The sequence below is a fragment of the Schistocerca nitens genome, chromosome 5, assembly GCF_023898315.1.
Source record: "Schistocerca nitens isolate TAMUIC-IGC-003100 chromosome 5, iqSchNite1.1, whole genome shotgun sequence".
In the NCBI taxonomy this organism is placed as follows: domain Eukaryota; kingdom Metazoa; phylum Arthropoda; class Insecta; order Orthoptera; family Acrididae; genus Schistocerca; species Schistocerca nitens.
This window is the reverse complement of record NC_064618.1, coordinates 247,306,462-247,330,918: the sequence shown is the minus strand read 5'-3', so window position 1 is coordinate 247,330,918 and position 24,457 is coordinate 247,306,462. Positions and strand designations below refer to the sequence as shown.

The window sequence follows — 24,457 nt, the reverse complement described above, 5'->3', positions numbered from 1 at the left end:
GTGGTGTTTCCCTCCCTGACACAGGAAAATGTGAAACTATTGGCGGTAGTTGACCAACACACATTGTTCTGAGAGATTTCTGCAATCAATTAATAGTGCAATTCATTACACTTCTTAACAAATAGTGTACTCCTGAACTTAAATTTCCACCTGTTTTAAGGACAATAGAATTCATGCTTCTTTACCTTATTTGTAAATCTGAGGAAATTATGTTTGTACTGGGTTGCTTTTACAAGAAACTGTGAACATATTAGTGCTCTTCTTTAGGTATCTTGGTTGACTATGGGGTGAGGAGCACTGAATGTGAATGAAATATCTTGCGATTGTACACATTGGGGGAGGGGGTGGGGGACAGAAGAAGAGGCAAAAGAGAGATACTTGTTTTATCAAATAAAATTTTTTTTATTGTATAAAGTTCCTCCTTTCAGTTGCAAGAGGGGAATATTTATCTTTTCTAATGTGCATGTTTAAAAAAGTTTAAGTTCAGCAGTATTTTCGATGTATGAAGCTATTTTGTTTCCTGTTTAGAATTCCTTTCGTTGAAAACGACTGTAATCTAATGACTGGCAACAGTTGGACATTTACACATGTAAATTAGTTCACATTTTCAGTGACGATGTCAAACGAAAATAAATAAATAAATAAATAAAAGAAACGAGTTCATTGTAAGAGGGTTGGGTAAGTTTCGATAACAAAATGGATCAAGTAAATAGAGTTACTCAAATGTAAAATTTCCGAAGCTTGCAATGGGGCAAATCGTCTTCTCATATTGATCTACATTTGTTTCGACAGGATTCAGTAATACAGAACTATGATCTTCATTTGTAGCTTTACGATAGTGAGAAAATCTTTCATCTAAATAAAACTGCAGAATACAAAACAATACCAAACATTTTGTCCAAAAATAAGAGATTTATAGTGATAAACACACCCAGGCGTTTCTGCCTGCAACAGACCTGGCGTTCGCCGTGCCTAGCTGACGTGACGTCACCAACAGGCGCCGAGGTCTTCCTTTGAGTCAGTGTCGGTAAAGCCTGGGACTGGGCTGGGGATGCCGTCTGAATCAGGATTGACCCATTGCGCATTCTGGACATCGCTGTCACCTCCCCAAAATTTTCCTCCAGGTATTCGACAAAAAATAGAGGCTTTGTATCAAGAAAGAAGTCCTCATCTGTTCCACTGCATACTAAATACCTTGGCGAATAAGTCTCTCTTTTCCATAGCCCTATGTTTTTCCCATGGTGTAGCTAGGGAGGGGAATGATTTAGGGTCATATTTCTCAGCATTATAGTCTATCCTGCCCTTGTTAGAGACTGCTGGTGCCATTCGGTCACCAGCAAGAGATGGCTTGGACCGCTTCTTTGCGGATGATTCTCCCTGATGCCACCCACTACGATCAGGTGCTCTCCACACAGGCACCACCCACCCACAGCAAAGGCTGCCTGGGATGATGGCCATTGGTGGGACTCCTGATGCCACAAAAAGACAGGCATCTACTCCTTGGCACATGTGAGGAGTTTGCAGTTCAGCATCAGCAGTGTGATCCCTGTGTTGTCAGGGGGCCACCACCAAATGGGTACACATTGGTCCCACCACGACGGACTGGCTACGTGCTGGATACTAGGTTTGGAGCAAACCAATATTGTCATGGGGGCAAAAGAGGACAGTGGACAACAGAAGAAAATGACATACCTCGGAATGTGTCCTCACCCAAATAGTCGTGTTGCAGAGACGAGACAATAAGAGGTGCAAAAGATCTAATCACATTATGGATATCTGGTGCACCAAGTAAGGCATCCTTCTGCAAATGGCCCACACATCTTAGAATTTTGAAAGTGTGAAGTCAAATCTTAAAAGGGGACCAGAAGTTATTGGGTCAAAAAGTGCTCCCACTTTGTATTGTGTATTGATCTGAAACTACCTGCAGATTAAAACTATTTATGGGACCAGGACTCTAAACTGGGACCCTCGCCTTTCATGGGCAAGTGCGCTACTGAATGAGCTTCGGGGTAATTTGGAACATAGGAGATGCAATACTCGCGGACGTCAATATATGAAGCAGTTTGTGAGTAGTACTTTTATAGCTCAGTTACCGAGCGAGGTGGTGCAGTGGTTAGACACTGGACTTGCATTCAGGAGGACGACGGTTCAATCCCGCGTCCGGCCGTCCCGATTTAGGTTTTCCGTGATTTCCCTAAATCGCTAAACGCACATGCTGGGACGGTTCCTTTCAAAGGGCACGGCCGACTTCCTTCCCCGTCCTTCCCTCATCCGATGAGACCGATGACCTCGCTGTCTGGTCTCCTTCCCCAAACAACCCAACCCAACCTATAGCTCAGTTGGTACTGCATTTGGCTGCAAAAGGCACAGGTCTCAGGTTCAAGTTCCAGTCCAGCACACATTTAATCTGTTGCAATGTTTCAAATCAACACACTCTGCCACAACTGAGAATTCATTCTGCAAACAATTCCCCAGGCTGTGATTAAGCTGTATCTGCATGACATCTTTTCTTTCAGGAGTGCTGGCCCTACAAGATGAGCGGGAAATTTTCCGTGGACATGGAAAGGTAGAGATGAGGTAACGGCAGAAGTAAGGCAATGAGGACGGGTCATGAGTTGTGCTTAGATGATCAATCAGTAGAGCACTTGTTCGTGAAAGCCGAACAATCCAGTTTCTAGTTCCATATCTGCATCGCGTTGGGCACACTGGTGTCATATAGTTCTTATCCCATACTCTTGCTGCACTCCCACCCACCTGTCACCTCCCTCCTCATCTCAACTTCACCTGTTCTACAGTGTGCATTTTATCAAAGACATTCCAATGTCATTTCAATTTGCTGTTGTCACACTGACTAATACTATTACACTATTAAAAAGTTAAATATGTGTACAACTTTTTCAAATAACAATCTGTATGTGGGGGGGTGGGGGGGGGGTGGGGGAACGCCATGCGCGCGTGCGCATAGTGCATATGTGTGTGTGCTTCCATGCAGAAATTACTTGTGAATTATGGCTTCACTTGTGTACCAGTTGTCAAATTGGGCACTGTACACCTTAATTTCATGTACAGAAAAAGCCTCAAAAACTGAGGAGACTGTGAATGTAATTTACAAAATGTGCTTTAAGTGCCATTGAAAGAGCTGCTGAACAAGGCAACATCAAGTGCACTGGTGGCAAAGAAAAGCGAGGAACTGATTTCTTATGAAACTGTTTTTAATTACTTACCTTCCATTTGGCTTCAGTTCTCAACAGTGCTCCACTCTTCACCTTATCAGTACCTGGAGTTTCACTGCTGTCATAACCAAAACTATTTGCCTCTTCTAGTATTGGAATTGGTAGTGAATCATTAAGATTTTCTTTATCAGCCGTAACTGCTGTAGAGTGGATCTGGCTATGGTCACTAGGTAACTTGGGTGCAGAATTACTGACAGTTCTGGAACTGTCACTGAGTGATTTAGTTCTTGGAGTTGGCACCGGACGTTTCCTTTGTGGAGTCTCTGTATCCTTTCTTATATGTGAGGAAATCTCCGGATTCAAAGACAATTTTGCTAATGAAAATTGGCAAGAATCCTCCACACTAGTTTCTGATGGGCCCGTACTTGTTTCCTGAGATGAGTTTTGTTTGATACAGCCTAAATTGTCAGGTACATGTGTTATGTCACTGACTGTAGCACCAGGAGCACAGTTTCTTTCAGTCCAACAAGGTCTTTCATTTTGTTTATACTTCGATCCATCTCCAGTGTTATTTGAAATATCTTGTGCTTGACACACTTCAAGAACTGATAAATAGTTGCCATTATTATTATCTACGATGATGTTAAAAGCACTGTCACATTCATTTGAAAAATTTGCATTGTCTGTCACTCCCTGAGGCAAATGTTTAATTTTTTCTATTTTTGTGGGCAAAGAGCTTTCATATTTAGTATGGTTCTCATTATTTGATCTGCTACTTTTCAGTGTACAGTTGTCTTGTTCATTTCTGGACTTACACGACTCAAACTGATGCATTCGCTGAAAGAGAAATACAAATGAAATTTAATTTTGATAATATCTAAGAAAATAAGTAGGCAGTGGGGCACTTAACCTACAGCAAATTAAAGCTACAAATTTAGCAATTGCATTTAGAAGCTGAAGATACAATCATGATAAATGAGTTTTCTTAGACAGTAAAACTTTCTGTAAGAAAAATGCAAGACATGACAAATGCACAGGAATTTTTGAGAAACATCTAATTTTACAAGATGTCCTCCTTGCAGTATTATACCCAATTTGCAGTTTGTTCCTTTTGTTATTTAATTTAACAAAAATATTAGGAAAAAATTTAATGGTTTATTCATTCACTGTTGCCTTCACAAACAGCTTTTGTAGCATCAAATATAAACTAGCTTAGCACCCGCTGCTTTGCTCGCGTCGACTGTACAGTCTGCACAGTTTTCTTTTCTTCTTCCTCTTTTTTTTTTTTTTTCTTCAAACCTAAATGTATGTTGAAATGCCCACTGCCCATGTGTAAATCTACACACTGTGTAGTGTATCTAGTCTACACAAACTAAGATGCAGACACAGTATTAAAATTTAATAAAACAATTCTCTGTAAAAGATTTGCATATTTTTTAAAAATATAATTGAATTTATTAAAGTTCTTATTTGTATATTACACCAGTAGTTGTAATGTTTAGTGCCAAAGTCACCAGGATGCTGTTGGGACTGACTCTTGAATAGGTGACATAGAACTGCCCATGTGAGAAGCAATCATCCTCCCCACCCACCCAAGTCAATACTTGCCACCTTTAATGAATGGCCCTGAGATTTATTAACATTCATTGCAAGGCATACTTTAAGATTGGATTACAATCACTTGATCTCAAATGAATAGTAAGAAGGAATAAGAGGTATTCAAGGTATGAACATCAGTTCATCTCCAGCACATTTCATAAGCACAGTGGCCTTGACAATTCTTTTTATGAAGACCTGCTACTCCTACTGTAGTACCCTTATGTAGTTTAGGTGAGTTGAAGATGCACACTAGCATGACAGGTGTACAAACATTCAGGAGTAGTTTTTGAGAAGGAAAACAAGGTAGCTTAATGCTATTAAGGAATTCCACTGGATAGTGAACTGCTTCATCTGTCTGCAACACTGAATCAATAGAACTGTATTCCATTCCTGACTCTCCAATGCAATTACGTAGTATGTCATCAATAGTGACAGCCCTGTTGTTCTTGGGTGTTAGTATGGCCCATTCACACAGCAAGACCACAGATTGTCTATATGGCAGACTTGGGATAATTTCTGTTCCATATTTTCAGTAGGAGTTCAGAAAAAATTTGGGCACAGATTGTCCCTTACATAGACTCTCATATTTTTCTTTATGAGACAGAGCCACAGGTGCAAAGATTTTATGCATGCCCCAACCTTGTCAAGTCGAGTTCCTCTATGTACAACATGAAGAGTCTGCCTTAGGTCCCCTGCCAACAGCAAGTAACTCCACCCCACACAATCATCACCTCTGATGTCTTTCAAAGTTTCGTTAAGTTCTTCAAATCTGCCTTTGTGGGCCATGATACCCTCACATCACAGGATAAATTTACACTCCTGGAGAACTTCAGCCATATTACTCTGTCTAGGGATACTGCATACGGGTGTTTCAACTTTGATGAGAGTGAGAAGGAATTTATAGGCAGAGTGAGCTGTTTCACAAACTTCCAACAGCGTGGCAGCAATGCCAGAAGATGCCATAGCTAAAGCAATGCCCCAATAAATTCTTATTTTTGCTAGAAATAAGTTATTAAAAAAGGTGACCCAGTCCTCTGGCAGCATTCAGGAAAAATAATTGATCCAAATTTGATTCAATACTATTTCACACTTCACAACAACCAGAGGGGTGCACAACTGTTAGGGAATTTATGCTATCTGAGACTACATGCATCAAAGAATTTGTGTTGTAGTTTATTTTCCTTCGATAATCTAAATTCTACAAGACTACTTCATGCTATTTTGGTTCAGGAAGTCATACTGTGGTAAAGTTTGGCTTCCCATAGCCAACACTGCATCCTCAATCTGTATCTGACATTTATTGTATAAGTTCTTAAAAATATTTTCTGCAGCACAATGCAAATTTTCCTCAATTTGGTGAATGAAGTCTTCCAACAAATTAAACTTTTCCAAGAGATTCAGCAGATCAGAGAGTTAACAGAATACTAACATCACTGAATATCTCTCTTAGTTCAAATGGTGAATCACACAGTTCAGCTTCTCTCAGTGCAGAATCCAAATGCCTGTCATCCTCCATCAAACCAAAAGCTTTGCAGGCAGATTGAAATATGGGGTGGTGGGTCAGAAAAACATGTTGGACTTCGAACCTCACGCAGTAGTAACCATAGAAGATAGCACTCAATGTTTGGGTGGAGAGTGTAGATCACGCTCATCCAAGAATTGCGCCGGCAGGCACGCCCGCGCCCCGCGGGTGCAAGACAGTGTAGTTCAGCGCCCCGTCCGTGACCATGTGTCGCTAGTGTTGTCATAGGAGGGAGGGAGGGAGGGAGGGAGGGAGGGAGGGAGGGAGGGAGGGAGGGAGGGAGGGGGAGAGAGAGAGAGAGAGAGAGAGAGAGAGAGAGAGAGAGAGAGAGAGAGAGAGAGCTGCAGAGCGAGTGAGACCGCACACCACTGCTCTGCGCTGGACCGTCCCACGGTCAGGTCTAACGTAAACAAAATATTCTATTTTAGAAATAATTTTATGTAAGGGATATAGAGTCTCATTCTTACTGTTAGTAGTTACAAGTAAGTATTTTTTGTTATACTTCGTGCTACAATTTTTTGTATCCCTTTTCAGAGTTTAGAAATCGGATCCTTAGTTTGCTGTTTTGTACGTAATAATTTTCACTGACCAAGTTTGAAAACTTATTAAAATAGAATTAAGGTTATAAAACTCTAATTCTTACAGTCAACATTGTTAAAGAAGACAATTAACATTTTACACATTTTTCTTTTTTGAGGAAACGATTTTGTCTAGGCTTGGTACAATATTCCGTGAGACTGCTAACCTCAAAGAATGGGTCAAATTTTTATCGCCAAGGAGTGAACGGTTCTTAGTTTTAGCAAGCTTTAAAAGAGAGAAAAAGCGATCACAAATATTCGTGGAACCAAACATTGAGAGAACTTTGGCTGCGTGCTTGTGCAAAAGAGGATATTTCTCTCGTGGAAGACAGCTGTAAAAGTCATCCAAAGTTTTACACATAAGAAAGCGGTCCTTCAGGCGGATATGGCACTGTAGGACAATCAACTCTGGTTGAAGCACTTGTGAGACGTCCTCTACCCAAAGGAAAAACAGGTGAACAAATATATCTATCGGCTGGCGTTCGGGCGGTCCGCACGGCCAGCTAAGCGGCACAGCTCGGCCACTGCAGCAACATACGAATTCGCCCGGGGCGCTGGCCGCAGGCGATCGCGGGCGCTGGCGCCCCAGGGGCACAGTTTGGAAGAGCCTGGTGTAGATTATTCCAAGAGCATGGTCTTTCTTCACTCCTAGCCATCCAGTCACTTCCAATCCTCAGTCTTCCACACACACTTCACATTCCCTACATAGAAAGAAGGGACTTCAGAATACAATACAGTTATTACAAATTGGTCAATTCTAAGAAGGGCAGTAGTGTGGTCTGTTGTGGGTTGTTGATCTTTTCAGCCATGTTTTCAGATGTAAAGTAAACATACTGACAGTTTCTCAAGACGGACAGAGAGATGGGGTGACTGTAGGATATCTCTCATTAATAGAAAAGGCCAACATTCTCCAAACTGCTTTAGAATTGCTGATTTAATGGCCCCTTCCATACAATTTTACCCCATCTTTCTGGTTTTCTAAGGAAAATTTGGTCCGTCACTACTTTTATTTACATATTTACAAATATATTTAATAGATTTGATGGAGTTGCAGTACTCAATGTTAATATGAGTACTGAAGGTATGTAAAAGTGCAGGGTTGTAAGGTACCACCCAACTGTTATCTGCATGTATATCCCTTCTATATTTCTACTTTGGTATATGTCTACTAAATATCGCCTGAATAAAGACCTACAATACATTAAGTGATTGTCTTCTCCTTTTCTAAATATTATATGGTAAGAGCAGAAATTTATGGCAGAAACAGTCTTTTTGAGAGGCCGTTTGGTCTCAAGCTCTAACGGGCTAATCTATAGACTACCCACCTTTGCCACAAAAAAACATCAATGTTTATTTAGAGTGCTGTATGATGGATGGACTTTACTGATATTCCACAATCTATGATCAAAGTTCTGGAGGACAATGTCTCATCACCAGCACTACCTCATTAGCGCATTAAAGCAACCACAATAAGCATCACTGGGTTTTCTTAATGCATGAATCACAATTTCAGATTCCTTACACATTGAAGGAATCTTTCCTACAGCTGTTTTTAGGCCTTTATGTAGTTGCTGATGTTGTGCAACACATTTTGTAAAGACTTCACTAATGTTTGTTTCACACCAGCAAAGTTGCTGCATCTCAAACGTACTTCTCATTCGTCGTTGTCCATAACATATATTTGAAGAAACTGTGCTTTCTGTTTAAGTTTCAGTAACAGACTTCCTACCAAATGACACACTTGACCTCAAACCTTAAAAGTTGGCATGAAACTGCCTTCTGTAATTTGCTTGGCACCAAGTGATGTCATCTGGAAGCGTCTGTGGTACTTTCAAATGTGGTTTATGAAACAGACATGCACTGGGTGCCAATCCATAAGGATATAAAGAGGTTCAGGCACAGGTTCGAAGGATCGGAGCTGCTCCTTGTCAGCACAGCAGCATATTCTGGGAGCCTGTCCCTGCCACTTAGTATCTGAAGTCACATTACTATTGACCTCATACACTACTTTCGGGTTCAGAATGAGATTTTCACTCTGCAGTGGAGTGTGCGCTGATATGAAACTTCCTGGCATATTAAAACTGTGTGCCCGACCGAGACTCGAACTCGGGACCTCTGCCTTTCGCGGGCAAGTGCTCTACCATCTGAGCTACCGAAGCACGACTCACGCCCGGTCCTCACAGCTTTACTTCTGCCAGTATCTCGTCTCCTACCTTCCAAACTTCACAGAAGCTCTCCTGCGAACCTTGCAGAACTAGCACTCCTGAAAGAAAGCATACTGCGGAGACATGGCTTAGCCACAGCCTGGGGTATGTTTCCAGAATGAGATTTTCACTCTGCAGCGGAGTGTGCGCTGATATGAAACTTCCTGGCAGAGACGAGATACTGGCAGAAGTAAAGCTGTGAGGACCGGGCGTGAGTCGTGCTTCGGTAGCTCAGATGGTAGAGCACTTGCCCGTGAAAGGCAAAGGTCCCGAGTTCGAGTCTCGGTCGGGCACACAGTTTTAATCTACCAGGAAGTTTCATATCAGCGCACACTCCGCTGCAGAGTGAAAATCTCATTCTGGAAACATCCCCCAGGCTGTGGCTAAGCCATGTCTCCGAAGTATCCTTTCTTTCAGGAGTGCTAGTTCTGGAAGGTTTGCAGGAGAGCTTCTGTAAAGTTTGAAAGGTAGGAGACGAGATACTGGCAGAAGTAAAGCTGTGAGGACTGGGCGTGAGTCGTGCTTCAGTAGCTCAGATGGTAGAGCACTTGCCCGCGAAAGGCAAAGGTCTCGAGTTCGAGTCTCGGTCGGCACACAGTTTTAATCTGCTAGGAAGTTTCCTACTTTCGGGTTGTGTGTCATGCCAGAGTTTGCTGTGGCTTTCCAGTGGTGAGCATGTTCTTTAGCTTTTATTCACAGTTTGTTTAGGTCTTATCTTACACTCACTGCGCCATGTACTTTTTGTTTAATTTCCTGATACCATATTGCTGCTGCTCTATGAATTTCTGGCTTTTTTTTCTATATGTTTTTTTGATGACTTCTTAAATTGCTTCCTCATTTTAACATTAGTGCATCCAGCACAATGTTCTCTAGAACCACTGTGGGCAGGGTTGTTGAAAGATGATGTCCATAAATTAATTACAGCTCAGTCAGATGTTGTAGCAAATGAAGTTTTTATGAAGTGTAAAACTTTGCTTCTGCCATTTGCCGATAGGTGGTAACAACGGTAAGTAGCAGCTGAAAAAAACAAATCACAGATGTCAGGCAGTTAGCTTGGACCTCGGTCAACATAACCTCATTCAAACATTAGTCGATTTGTGTCTGCATCATAAAGTTGTTCTTGATTGAAAATGTCAGTTTACGAGCCTAATTCTATAGTCATTTGTGGGAGTTGTTACTGTTTTGTTTCAATATGAAGAAAACAGTGGCTGAGCCTCATCAAATGCTCTCAAGTACGTACAGTAAGGACACTATTAGTGAAAGACTGTGTTGTGAGTGGTTTCAACGCTTCAAGAATGGCGATTTTAACGTCGTAGACCGGCATAGTGGTGGAAGAGAGAATGTTTTCGAAGATGCAGAATTGGAGACATTGCCGAGTGAAGACTCGTGTCAAATTCAAGGAGAATTGGCAAGATTAGTGGGAGTAACACAGAAAGCCATTTCAAAACGTCTCAAGGCTATGGGCATGATTCAAAAAGAAGGAACTTGGGTCCCATGTGAGCTGAAACCAAGAGACATTGAACGGTGTTTGTGAACAGTTGCTTCAGAGGCAAAAATGGAAGGGATTTCTGCATCGCATTGTGACCGGGGATGAAAAATGGGTTCATTACGATAACTCTAAATGCAAAAAATCATGGGAATATCCTGGCCATGCTTCCACGTCGACGGCCAAACCGAATATTCACGGCTCCAAGATCATGCTCTGCATTTGGTGGGACCAGCTTGGTGTCATGTACTATGAGGTGTTAAAACCAAGGGAAACAATCTCAGGTGCTCATTAACAAAAGCAATTAATGCGTTTGAGCAGAGCATTAAAAGACAAATGGTCACAATACAGCGAGAGGCACGATAAAGTTATTTTGCAGCATGACAACGTTGACCCCACATTGCAAAAAGAGATCAAAACGTACTTGGAAACGTTAAAATAGGAAGTCCCATCCCACCCGTCGAATTCTCGAGACATTGCTCCCTCTGACCTGTTTAGATCAACAGCACATGGCCTGGCTGACCAACACTACCGATCTCATGAAGAAGTCACAAATTGGATCGATTTGTGCATCGCTTCAAAAGATGAACAATTTTTTCAATGCGGGATTCGTACACTGCCTAAAAGATGTGAGAAAGTAGTGGCCAGCAATGGAAAATACTTTGAATGATATATGTGTAACCAATTTGTTTCATTGAAGCCTCAAATCTTGAGGGAAAAATAATGGAAGCAAAGTTGTACACCTTGTAAGCTGAGTGTAACAAACTCGGGATGAATAAAAGGTGTTGCAACAGAAAACACTTCATTTTGAGGTAAAACATAAACATCAAAATGACCGCTAGAAATGTTAAGCTTAAGGTGTAGCCTCCCCACGGCTTACATTCCATTCTGAATCTTGCATAATGCTCTCTAGTTCGATAAACTTCGAATACAAATTCAAAGAGTTCCCTAGCTTCCACCAGATATCTGTAACCACCATATGTTTGAGGTAGGGACATATCAGCAAAGCAGGCATCAGAACTGCAGTAGTTATTACCATCATGGTCATGGGACATGATGGAAAATTCTTTCCAATTCTCTATGACGTGATGTATGATATGATCATGAACTTCCCTAGTTCACAGCTGAATGCTGTACAGGATATACAAAAGTGCTAGAAATAAGCATGTTCTGTCCCCTACAATATTTATGACAGTACAAGGCAGCCACTCACCATTTATATTTAAAATCTCTATATCCAACCACAGCATACACAGAAGCAAAATTTTGAAAGAAGTATTAATTTGATAAAGTTTACTCTCACATAATGAACAAAAAAACAAATATTATCTTGTACAAACCCAAGAAACTACTCTTTAAAAAAGTTAGTGATCCTTTACGTGGCTGCCATTCTTTTCGTAAGTAAAGTGTTCCATTAAATTTAATTTCATTTCATGTAGATAGTCAAAAAAGAAGGACAAACATTGGATAAGTGGTTCTATATTTGTCAGCACCAGTCTAAGACCTGATACTGGAGTTTCTCATCTCAAATGGACATTCCTTGACATAGAATCACATTTAAAAGTGGTATATACTTTGTCATCAGTAATGATTAGTTTGCATAGGAACTACAACAAAAATAAGTTTATAAACATATATTAGACCAACAGGAAACTTACATATTAAAGATCTGTTTCTTTTTCTGTAAAATAATGACGGGGCCAATTTGTTGTGGTGATCGTTAAATAGCTTTCTTTGATTTAGTTCACAAATTGCAACACTTTCTGAATTTTCCACGCTAATTAAGGCCATAAAGCATCCTGGTAGCTGAAGTCTGCAGTTTATGTGAACCTGCATTATGAATTCTTGTGGTGATATTTCCAGAGAAATTTTCATCCCCTAAGACATATTTCTTTATTTCTGAATGAGAAGTCAAATACCAATTTTCATCGATTTAGCTTTAAAAGTTGAGTTTCCAAAAACTTTGGAACACATAAGAGGTGATCAATTTGTCTAGAAAATTACTTGCTACCTGTCTTAGCTATCACATACAATATTTTTTTTTTAAATTTCCCCCCCAAAAGCTGGCTCATACTTGCATTTCAGTATAATCACTTTTTAACTGCTCCCTCAGTAGGCAGTCATGTCTGTATGAATATTAATTTATACTTTTTGCTTTATCCAATTGCTGTTAGTTAAGTTGTACAAAGCAGCTGATCTTAAACTAGAACATCAGAAATCTGCACTGTATAAACGTTAACCTCACATTATTTTACTATAAACAAGGATTAGCTTTGACTAGAATAAATTTGTGCATGAAACTGAGGTCATATCTTCTGGTGAAGATTGAGGTCAGTTTTACAATCTTCAATTCACTAACTAGTGACACAATATATGATCAGAGACAAAAGATTTTCAATCAAAAAATTTATACTATCAATAAAAATAATCAAATCAAGCTGTGGCAGGATGACACACATACGAAAGGTACTGAAATTTGCAAGCTTTCGCAGCCAGTGGCTCTGTCTTCTCGCATAACGGCTGAAAGGGAAGGAAGAAGAGTGAAGGAAAAGGATTTACGAGGGTTAAGAAAAGGGGCAGAGTTCAGAAAAGTCACCCAGAACCCTGGGTCAGGAGAGACGTACCAGATGGGATGAGAAAGAAAGACTCCCTTCTCATCCTGTCCGGTAAGCCTCTCCTGACACAGGGTTCTGGGCGACTTTTTCAAACTCTACCCCTTTTCATAAACCTCACCAATCTGTTTCCATCAACCCTCCCCCTTCCTCTTTGACCTTTCTCACAGAAGAAGGAACCACTGGCTCCAAAAGACTGCAAATTTCAATACCTTTTATATGTGAAAAAATTTGAACTAGTACTTCCAGCCCACTTCTCCATACAATATTAATTATGAAATGAATGCCTCAATGGGAATTAATTCATTGAAGTTGGAATGATATGAAATGATATCAGTGCAAACCATTTAGATATGGTAAACCTCCACTAATGAGACAAAACACTGGTGGTGTTGCAAGCACCTGATGTGATAAGGGATGTATACAAGCAGAGGATAGAGGAATGGGGAATTATTCTAGTGACAATACGAGTCAGAGATGGGGATATCCAGTGACATAAGTGACTTTAAGATTAGATTGTTATGGTAATGAGCGTCTTGGAAGCAGTGAAGCTGGTTGGCTATTTACATGCTACTGCTGTGAATGTCTATGGAAAGTTGTTGAAGGATGGCGAAACCGCGAGTAGGCGACAAGGTGTTTGATGTGCACGTGTCATCACAGAACGTGGAGGTCGGAGACTTGCCTCCACTGTACAACAGGATAAACTGCTATCTGATAACAGAGTACAAAGCCTTCATAGGCATAACTGTTTCGGAGCTTGTCATAAAAACAAACATTGTTGTACATGTGGTTCCGCAGCAGACAAACCCTATTTGTTCCCATTTTAGACCATCTACATCATCAATAACAATTGTAGAGGGCATGGTATCATTGAGATTGGAACATGGATCAAGGGAAATGTGTCACATAGTCAGATGAATCACATTTCTTGTAACACCAGCCGATGTTGATGCCCAGATACACCATTACTCACGTCATGGCTCCTTGGAACATGCACTGCAGTGCAGGACATATACGCTGGTGGGCCTAGTATTATGTAGTTCTACTTAAGGGAACTGCATCATCTGCGCATAGACAACTGGTGCGACATAACTCTGGGTTCCAAAGGTGAACCAACACACTGTTAAGTAGATGGTCATAACATTTTGCCTCGTCAGTGTATAATGTAATGCAGTGACATTTCAAAATTTGTGTCAGACCAGGACTTTAATTTCTTGCTTATTGCAAGCAGCTGCCTTAACTACTAAGCCATCAGGGCACGTCTCCAGACGCGAGTCATACTTTTTATATTGTTCGGTTTTTCCATCTACGATTTCCAAGCACTATCACCATATATTCTTCCAAGGACTTCATGGAAACTGTAACATTGGGTAATGGAGCCTGTGAATAGTGCCTCACCCTGCCACAAAGGATATAAATAAAATTTCATCGAAATGAAATGAAGAGATCAATGGGGATGAAATCAATGAAGATTCTATGACACTGCAACTGTTGTGGGGTTTAGAGGAGACTGGTTAAAAGAGTAGAAAATTAAAAATGTTGTCCACTTTGAATTAGGTTCATTACTTTGGACCACACACTATTTACGGCTACTAGGAAAAAAATAAAATAAAAGAAATAAAAGGGAAGGAAACTTGTGGCTGTGTGTCTCATTGCTGATAAAGGCCATCAGGAAGCAGGAAGGGAACTAGAAAAGGGGTCACATTTACAATAGTACCACAAGGGCCACCATTCTCTTGTTTAAAAAAAACAACTGATAGCACCATCATTAACTCAATATCAAAAATAATGTGGGAGGAAGAACAACATTACAAAAGCGGGGGAGGAGGGTAACACATGCTCAGGGCTCCACACAGAGATCTGTTTTCTTAGTAGTATTGTGGGCCTTCTCATGGTTGTGGAAAACAGAAAACATCTGTCCGCATAGTTAAGCCTGTTTACAGGACACTTTCAACACGTTCAAGTAATCAACAATGGAGAGATATTCCCCCATCCCATCTTAAAAGTGACTAATGAGGTGTCTCGGTTCTAAAATCAAACTGAGGAAGAAGTTGATTGTCAGTTATGAGGAGATCCTTCCTGTGTAGTTCCACAGAGCAACACTACAATAGTTAAACATGTTCCCAAGTTTGCAGGAAGGAATTAAATGTTTTCACTAGTTAAGAAACTGTCCTGTTGCATATTTGAAGTTAAAAAGATCAAATATGATTTCTTTAACATTTCGAGTAATGTATGCTGAACTGGAATTTATGGTGGCCTGGTGGTGTATCATTTGCCAAAGAAAATGCTGAATTCAGCACACATATCGAGAAAGGGTAGTTGTAAAGAGTATTTGCAGAACTGAAGTTCCAACCATCCCCCTCAATCAGCACTTACCAGCAGAAGATAATTGGAATTAGAGTCCTCAGCCATTGGTTGTCTGAAGAATTACATGGGTAATAAGAATCAAAGCATATTGAACAGCTACCTGCAGCTTACCTTCTCTACTTTGTGTCTGCGTTGAGCTTGCTCTCTTTCAAATTCTAATTTCATTCTAAGTTGCTGCTCTTCAACTCTTTTCAGAATAATTTCCTCCTCTCTTCTTTCTTTTTCCCTTTGCTGTGCTTCCAGTTGTCGCTTTTCTTCAATTTGTTTCCTTAATTCCTCTTGATATGTTCGCTTTCTTAGTTGTTCTGTAGCCATATGGCCATCTATGTGCTACAAAAATAAAAAAAACAAGAGTATTGGAAACAGACTGAAAGGGGATATAACAGTCCCTGTGAGCACTAACATTCAGTAGTTAAAGCAGTCTCTGTTAATAATTTATTTGTAGGGTGCAGCATGGGATTTGCAAAAACCTTTACATCAAGTGCAGAGTTGTGTATGGAACACTTAATAAAATGAAATTTGACAGACAACCATAGCTAAAAACATTTTAAGTAAGGTGTGTATGTGCCCATTATGAAATGACAATTGGAAATATAAATCACTGTATTGTCACTACGCATTTTTACACACACACACAACCATGTTCTTTGCACTTAGTAGCTCTTAATAACCAATCTTTGCTTAGTTCAATTAATTAATATATGTTAATCTTCACCAATGCAACTTTTGTGTCCATGTAACTTTGAGCCTTCAACTAAACTAGTTTTTTTGTCAGACAGCGTCACAAGCTGCCAAAAAAGAGTCATGCATTATTAACTGAAATAACATGTAGTGAAAAGAATAATAAATATGACTGGTTGCAGTGATTTGTATTTTCAACTGAAGCTGGAATGCAGTGCCAATGGGTCTGAGGAGACAAAATGTTGAACATTTTCGATACAGAAGATAATCAGTAGTCAACTCCTTTACATGAAAGCAAAGAACAGTGAGAGCTCTTGAATTTAATGGAGATGCATTCCCCATTTCAAACCAACGCCTTCAACCAGTATTAGAGCACTAGCTCACTGAACTCAACATTACACATTTGCTTCTTTGAAATGCTGTACATGGAAATGACTTCAGTCTCTATCGTATATGAAACGTACATCCTTTGTAAGCAGATTACCTGTGGCAAGCAAAAATTTATGTGTTGGTATTGATGATGTTATCACGGTGATCAGCAGCAACCTTAGTGAGAATGGACATGTGCATTTACCCAAGTGAATAAGCAAGCCAAGGTATAGGTCCCATGGATACAATTATATTGTTCTTATAGTCTTGGTTTGATATAGCTCTCTACACTAGCCTATCCTGTGCAAGCATCTTCATCTCCAAACCTCCCCTGCCTCCAATATCAAATTGACAATTCCTTGACACCTCCGAACAAGCCTTATCAATCAATTTCTTCTTTTAGTCAAGTTATTGTCTCCTAAAACATATTCATTAACCACCTCGGTATTTATACGACCTACCCATTAATCTTCAGCATTCTTCTGCACCACCACATTTCAATAGTTCGTATCACCATCTTAACCAAATTGTTTATTGTCCACGTTTCACTTCCTCACATAGCTACACTCCAAACAAATACCTTCAGTAAAGACTTCTTAACACTCAAATTAATATTTGATGATAATAAGTTCCTCTTTCTCAGAAACGATTTCCTTGCTACAGCCAATCTCTATTTTCTATTCCCTCTACTTCATCCATCATCAGTTTTTTGCTGCTCAAACAGCAAAATACAGCTGTTACTTTTAGCATCTCATTTCCTAACCTAATTCCCTCAGTGTTACCTTATTCAAATTGACTACATTCCATTACCTTTGTTTTGCTTTTGTTGATGTTCATCTTGTATCCTCCATTCAAGACACTGTCCATTCTGTTTAACTACTCTTCCAATACCTTTGTTGTCTGGCAAAGCTACAATGTGATCAGCAAACCTAAAAGTTTTTATTTCTTCTTCTTAAAATTTAATTCCCTCTCTAAATTTTTCTTTGATCTCCCATATTGCTAGCTCAATGTACAGATCGAAAATATCGGGGATAGGCTACCACCCTGTCTCATTCCCTTCTCAGCTGCTGTTTCTCTTTCCTGTCTGGCAATTCTGTTACGCAAAGAATTGGGAAGGAAATGGCAGCGTTAAATTTTCTAAGTTTTAACATCTAGTACCAATCACACGGAATTATCAACAGTTGCCAGCTGGGGAGTGTCAACATTTCAACACCATTACTCATCCAGGAAGACAGCAACGTTGACATTCTCGAGTGAAATTGCGAGCTCAACAGAAAATCATTAGAATAGTGCAGAGCTAACTGCCGCTGTAATGTTATGTAAGAGACACTAAGTAGGATGCGACATTGCTTAGCAGGTATCTGACTAAGCAGTGAAGACCCTCTGTTAAGCAAATGTAGCAGAACTGAAGACCACTGACGACTCAAGACGAACAGAACAAATTCGGTCACGAGGAATAACGTCACAGAGCAGAGACTCCATATCCACTAGAGTACACAATCAGCAAGATCAATGGCATTCATGTTGTTCACACTCGATTCTCTGATGACGGTGCACTAACATCTCGTGTGTGGGATTGTTCTTATGTTGGTCTCACACTTGCTGCTCTATGAGGAGATCACCCATTTGTAACCACAGATAATGAAGTCCATCATCCAGTACTGAAATCAGCACAGCAGCAAGCACTGATGGGTAGTCCAGGGCAGAAGCTATCCTACAACTCAAGTGTCGTAAGAGTATGAATGCCTACAGTATTGGTGGGCCAGGTTCAGCATTCAGCACATCACAGCATCCAACATCGCAGTCCACTTGATGGGATAATGTGGACAGTTATCTGGTTGAGACTGAGTATTCTCTGAAACACTTAGCAGTCAGTGCCATCTCCAAGCAGTGCTACCAACGGAGCATGTCTAAGTCACCATTGGGTGGCAAACTGCTGCACCCCAGTGTCATCTACTTCCACTCAGAGTCGATGCAGCTTCCTCGGCAGCCTTGGCCTACAGTTGGATTCGGATTACGTAGCCATTGCCCACTGCCAAAGACACAGCAATGACTTATATTCTTTGTAATACTCTTGAATACTGTTTTATTGCGTCTAACGATGACACAACAGTCCTCTGTCTGCATACTGACAAAACAATAGGTGTTTCCAGGCACGCAGTGGGCAATCCTGGCAAACCTAATAACTGCAGTCCGGTTTCTGTCCAAGTTGAATATAATCTTGTAGTATCTGTATTTTATCTCTGCAACCTTCAGAATTTTAAAGAGTGTATTCCAGTCAACATCATCAAAAGATTTATCTCCAAGTCTACAAATGCTATAAAAATAGGTTTGCCCTTCTTTAACGTTTCAACTTTTGAAATAATCTATAGGGTGGTGTAAGTCATAGGGTCCTTGGTATCACACCCTGCAGCCATGCACTCTGGTGGGCCCTCGTTTGTGAGTAAGCGACAAATAAACAATTCAGAATTTCAGTGACACTCTACTGCTTTAAGGATAGGAAGGATGCAGAGGCTGCTTGCCCAGTATAACAGTTACGGTAAGGTTGTCATACGCAAAATAAATATAGCTCCATCCTGGGTTCAGGAGTATACGACAGCGGCTGGTCGAAGAAATGTAGTAATATTATACCAACAAGCACTATATTGATATTGTTTTATTAGGCAACCAGTTCCAACATTCCAGTCATATCACCTTCAGGCTTGTTGCGCGAATGACATCAAGTACAACTCCTGCATATAGAAGCACATATTCTCATCTGGTTCTATAGATACCTAAATTTCATGAGCATGTGTGGTCTGCATGTATGCTCATGAAGTTTGGTTATCTATGGAACCAGAAACGAGTGCCTTGACTCATCCATGCTCAAGTGGCACTTTGTGTCGTTTATGGAACAGGCCTCAAAATTACATGAGTGGAATGTTGATGTTGTTGTTGTTGTGGTCTTCAGTCCTGAGACTGGTTTGATGCAGCTCTCCATGCTACTCTATCCTGTGCAAGCTTCTTCATCTCCCAGTACCTACTGCAACCTACATCCTTCTGAATCTGCTTAGTGTATGCATCTCTTGGTCTCCCCCTACGATTTTTACCCTCCACACTGCCCTCCAATACTAAATTGGTGATCCCTTGATGCCTCAGAACATGTCCTACCAACCGATCCCTTCTTCTGGTCAAGTTGTGCCACAAACTCCTCTTCTCCCCAATCCTGTTCAGTACCTCCTCATTAGTTATGTGATCTACCCATCTAATCTTCAGCATTCTTCTGTAGCACCACATTTCGAAAGCTTCTATTCTCTTCTTGTCCAAACTATTTATCATCCATGTTTCACTTCCATACATGGCTACACTCCATACAAATACTTTCAGAAAAGACTTCCTGACACTTAAATCTATACTCGATGTTAACAAATTTCTCTTCTTCAGAAACGCTTTCCTTGCCATTGCCAGTCTACATTTTATATCCTCTCTACTTCGACCATCATCAGTTATTTTGCTCCCCAAATAGCAAAACTCCTTTACTACTTCAAGTGTCTCATTTCCTAATCTAATACCCTCAACATCACCCGACTTAATTCGACTACATTCCATTATCCTCGTTTTGCTTTTGTTGATGTTCATCTGATATCCTCCCTTCAAGACACCATCCATTCCATTCAACTGCTCTTCCAAGTCCTTTGCTGTCTCTGACAGAATTACAATGTCATCGGCGAACCTCAAAGTTTTTATTTCTTCTCCATGGATGTTAATACCTACGGAATGTTGATACTGGTTGCCTTATGAAACAATATCAGTATAGCAGCTGTTGGTATAGTATTATTTAATTCCACATGCAGTAAGCTGTGTGTTTGAATTTTGTCAAGTGCTTTAAATATTTTTATTTTTTTAAATCTTTATCAAAATGACTTTGATCATTATTTTTATTCAATTAATTGGTTAAAAAGTAATTTTTTATTTCTATTCTTTTGTCACATCATTTTAATCATTGTATTAACTTTATGGATGTCCAGCTTACTGCAAGGATGATATATATGATAAAAAAGTATCACCACAGTTGTATCTTGAGAATGTCTTTATTCTATCATACGACTAGTTTCAGCTGTACATTAGTCATCCTCAGCCCCACTGCCAAAGGAGTATTTGATTTTTTTTGGCGCATTTGCTGTGGTGTCCTTGGTATTGGCACACGTGGGCTAGCTTTCATCAGGAGTTTGTACTCTATACCGTGTCTCCCAATCAATGGAGACAACATGGCATTGAGTACAGACTCCTGATGAAAGCTAGCCCACGTGTGCTGGTAACAAGGATCCCACAGTAAATGTGCCAAGGAAATTAAATACCCATTTGGCAGTAGGCCTGAGAATGGTGGTAATGTGCCGCCGAAACCAGTCATGTGATAGAATAAAGACATTCTCAAGATATAGCTCGTGATGGTAATTTTTCCTCATATTGTGTTAACTATTTTATTTGGCCTTATTTTGACTGCATGTAATTCTTGTTCATTTGGAATCTTTGTACATTTGACTTTAATTATTTTTATTTACCTATGATAATATTTAAACATTTGTACATGTTGATCTATCAGTTAAAGAATAAAAGATGAGATAAACTATGCAATGGGTTCCAAGATGTACTTTCTTTTTCATGGTAATTGTCATACAAAAATCTGAAAAATAAATTCTTTTTACACTATGGACAAAGTAATGCAGATGAAGATTTAAACAAAAGAAGAAGTTATACATTAAATGAAATTCAAGCAAGATGAGACATAGAAATAATAAATGCAATAACATTGACAAAAATATAAGATCATAAAATGGAAGAAATTACATTTAAGTTAATACAAAGCAACAATTACAATCACATGAACAAATATTTCAAAAGGAGAAAGAATGATAGGAAGAAAAATGAGAGCAAGTGAAAAAGTTAATATGACGATTAATATGATGTAAAAAAGGAATAGCTATAAAAAAAAATACATTTAAATCAAATAATTGGATAGAAATAATGAAGTAATTTTGATAAAGATTTTAAAATAAAAAAAATTTCAAAGCCCATGACAAGATTCAAACCCACAACCTTTTGCATCTGATGACTGTGCTGCAACTATTACACTACACAAGCAATTTGTGTATTCTTCCTACTTTTAAAGTTGTTGAGTGTCACGAAAAAATTCAAAAGTTTTTTCTGTTGATTACTCACAAATGAGGGCCCAACAACATTAATGGCTTAACATACATAACCGTATTGATTGTTTTGAAATGTGAAACCCACGGTGGGGACCTCTTCTTGTACAGTAAGTGAAAGAGTTAACATTGCTTCGTGGGTCCCTACATTTCTTTGGAACCTGAAATAATCTTCCTGAAGTTGGCTTCTATCAGTATTTCAATTCTGTTGTAAATATGAGGGTCAGTCAAAAAGTAATGGCTACTATTTTTCCTCCTCAAATAGTTTGTTAAGTAAAAAATTTGAATTAGTGCTATTCTGCAAAGCTGCGTCTCCAACCTACTGCAGCAGTAACTTTCTCTGTCAACAGATGCCAGTACTGTTGTTGCTTGGAAAGTGGACAACACTGATGATCGCATTAGACAGCATTCTGTGACAGAATTCTTGAATATGTATATTGATGCAACAGTGGATATCAGCACCGGCAGACAATAGGTTCATTGCCGTAATAAAGTGAAAGGCAAATGTCACTGGCTAAGGAAATGTGGTGCGGCAGGCCGGTGACATCAGTGACTTTACACAACGTTCAGTGAGTTGATTACACAATTCATGGTGACCGCTGGGTAATAGCAAGCGATTTGTGTTGCATTAACTCCCTCAATAAAGACAGTGTGGTGATGATTATTCAGCATCTGGGACACTCAAACGTTTGTCCAACTTGAGTACCAAGAATGTTAACCGACCAGAATAAAGAGATGAGAAAAACAACCCTTGCAGCGCTTCTGTTTGGAGTTAGAAAGTGCCTGGAAAAAAAACTGTGACTGCAGATGAAACATGGGGGCATTTTTTAACCAGAATCAAAGAGGCAGTCAATGGAATGGCATCACAATAACTCATTAATGAAAAGTTCAAAATGGTGTGACTGACAGGGAAAGTTATGGCCACAGTATTATGGGGTGCAGTGGGTGTGAATATAGCTTTTTTGAGCAGGGACGCATTACAACTTCTGTCCAATATGTCAGGACCCTCAAACAGCCCTTTTTTTCCTGGACAATGTAACACTTTTTCCTGGACAATGTAACACCACACACCAATCATCACACCACTGAAGAAATATGGCAGAAATGGAAAGTACTACCGATACACAGTTTTCACAGAATGGATTGGTAGTGTGTTTTTTGTGCAAACACACATATTTTTAAATGGGACAATGCCTATTGACATAACAAACTAAAAGCAGGGTAAATTAGAATGTCAGTGTGGTTGTTGGTGGATTCTAGAGCAAGTCATTTATAAGATACTGTATTTTGAATAGTCTCCACACAGACACTTGTTTGTGCCACTAAACCTGCATAGTTGCAAGGTGTGTTGATGTTATGTTTGCTTACCATGTGCTTGTGGGTTCCTTGAGTGCACTGTGACTTGCTTGTCAGTCAGTCTGTACGACAGTCCAAGCAGTAGTTCGTGAATGGACAATGTGATTTACCAGTGGGAAGAATGCAGTTTATTCTTGTGCAGTGTATGAGGCAAGATATCTTAACAGATGTCAACCATCTCTGCAATTATTTATCAACCTCTTCATCCAGTTATGTGAAAGTGGTAGTGTAACACCTAGACAACATAACAGAAGGAAACAAGTGATGACAGAAGAGTGGGAAATTAATGTTATTACTGCTGTTGCCGCTGATCTGCACATTGGCTCCTGCGCGATACACAAGGACTGTGGCATGAGTTAGGCAAGTGTCCTAGCCATTCTCCATCAGCATAAGTTTAATCCCTATCACATCTCTTTACATCAAGAGCTGCATGGAAATGATTATGAGAATCATGTTAACTTCTGAACATGGACATTAAGACAGGATAGTCTAGATTTATCATATCCTTTTTAGTGATGAAGCCACATTTCCCAATCACAGCCAGGTAAACTGCCAAAACATCCACTATTGATGTGTTGACAATACCTGTTGGCTTTGTTAGGAGGAACATCAGCATCCATGGAGTGCAAATTTGTGGTGTGGGGCAGTGAATTATCAACTCATAGGCCCATTTTTCAGAGGTGGAAAATTGAATGGGCACAAGTATCGCAGCCCCTAACAGACCATCTTCCACGGATGCTAGAAGACCTTCCTCTGCAAACTAGGAGGAACCTGTGGTACCAAAATGATGGTTGTCCAGCCCATAATGCAGAAAGTACTACAGCATGTCTTCAGGAATTATTTCCAAATCGTTGGATTAGACACAAAGGACCTGTACCTTGGCTAGCCTGTTTCCCGGATTTTATGCCTGCAGCCTATTCTTCTGTGTGGAAAGCTGAAACATCCTGCCTACAAAGACATAACAAAAACGCCTGATGATATGCAACTATGTATTACTGCAGCTGCTCAGGCCTCTCCACCGAAACGCTAGCACATGTGAAACAGTCATTCCATACCAGACTGGAAGCATGTATTGCCGCTGTTGGTGGTTATTCTGAACATAACCTGTGTTGATCAGTTGTCTCGTTACTGGACAGAATCCACGTAACTAGTGTATCCACTTATGTTGTTATTTAGTGTGTCCTACCACAGGTATTTGACAAGTGGCTGTGTGGGAAGTACCCAAAATACAATATCTCATACACAACTCACACTAAAATCCTGCAACAAGGACCACAGACATTCTGAAAACTGCACGTCAGCAACACTTTCAATTCCCACAATATTT

At 39.9% G+C, this 24,457-nt stretch overlaps 1 protein-coding gene across 1 annotated transcript in view; it reads right to left on the bottom strand.

Moving 5' to 3' along the window:
- LOC126259815 (uncharacterized) overlaps positions 1–24,457 on the bottom strand; it is a 163,455-nt gene that overhangs the window by 26,565 nt on the left and 112,433 nt on the right. The window contains exons 5-6 of the mRNA XM_049956853.1: positions 15,653–15,871; positions 3,225–4,010 (exon numbers count right to left, since the gene is read on the bottom strand). Coding sequence (XP_049812810.1) covers positions 3,225–4,010; positions 15,653–15,871 — 1,005 coding nt within the window. The remainder of the gene's footprint in view (positions 1–3,224; positions 4,011–15,652; positions 15,872–24,457) is intronic.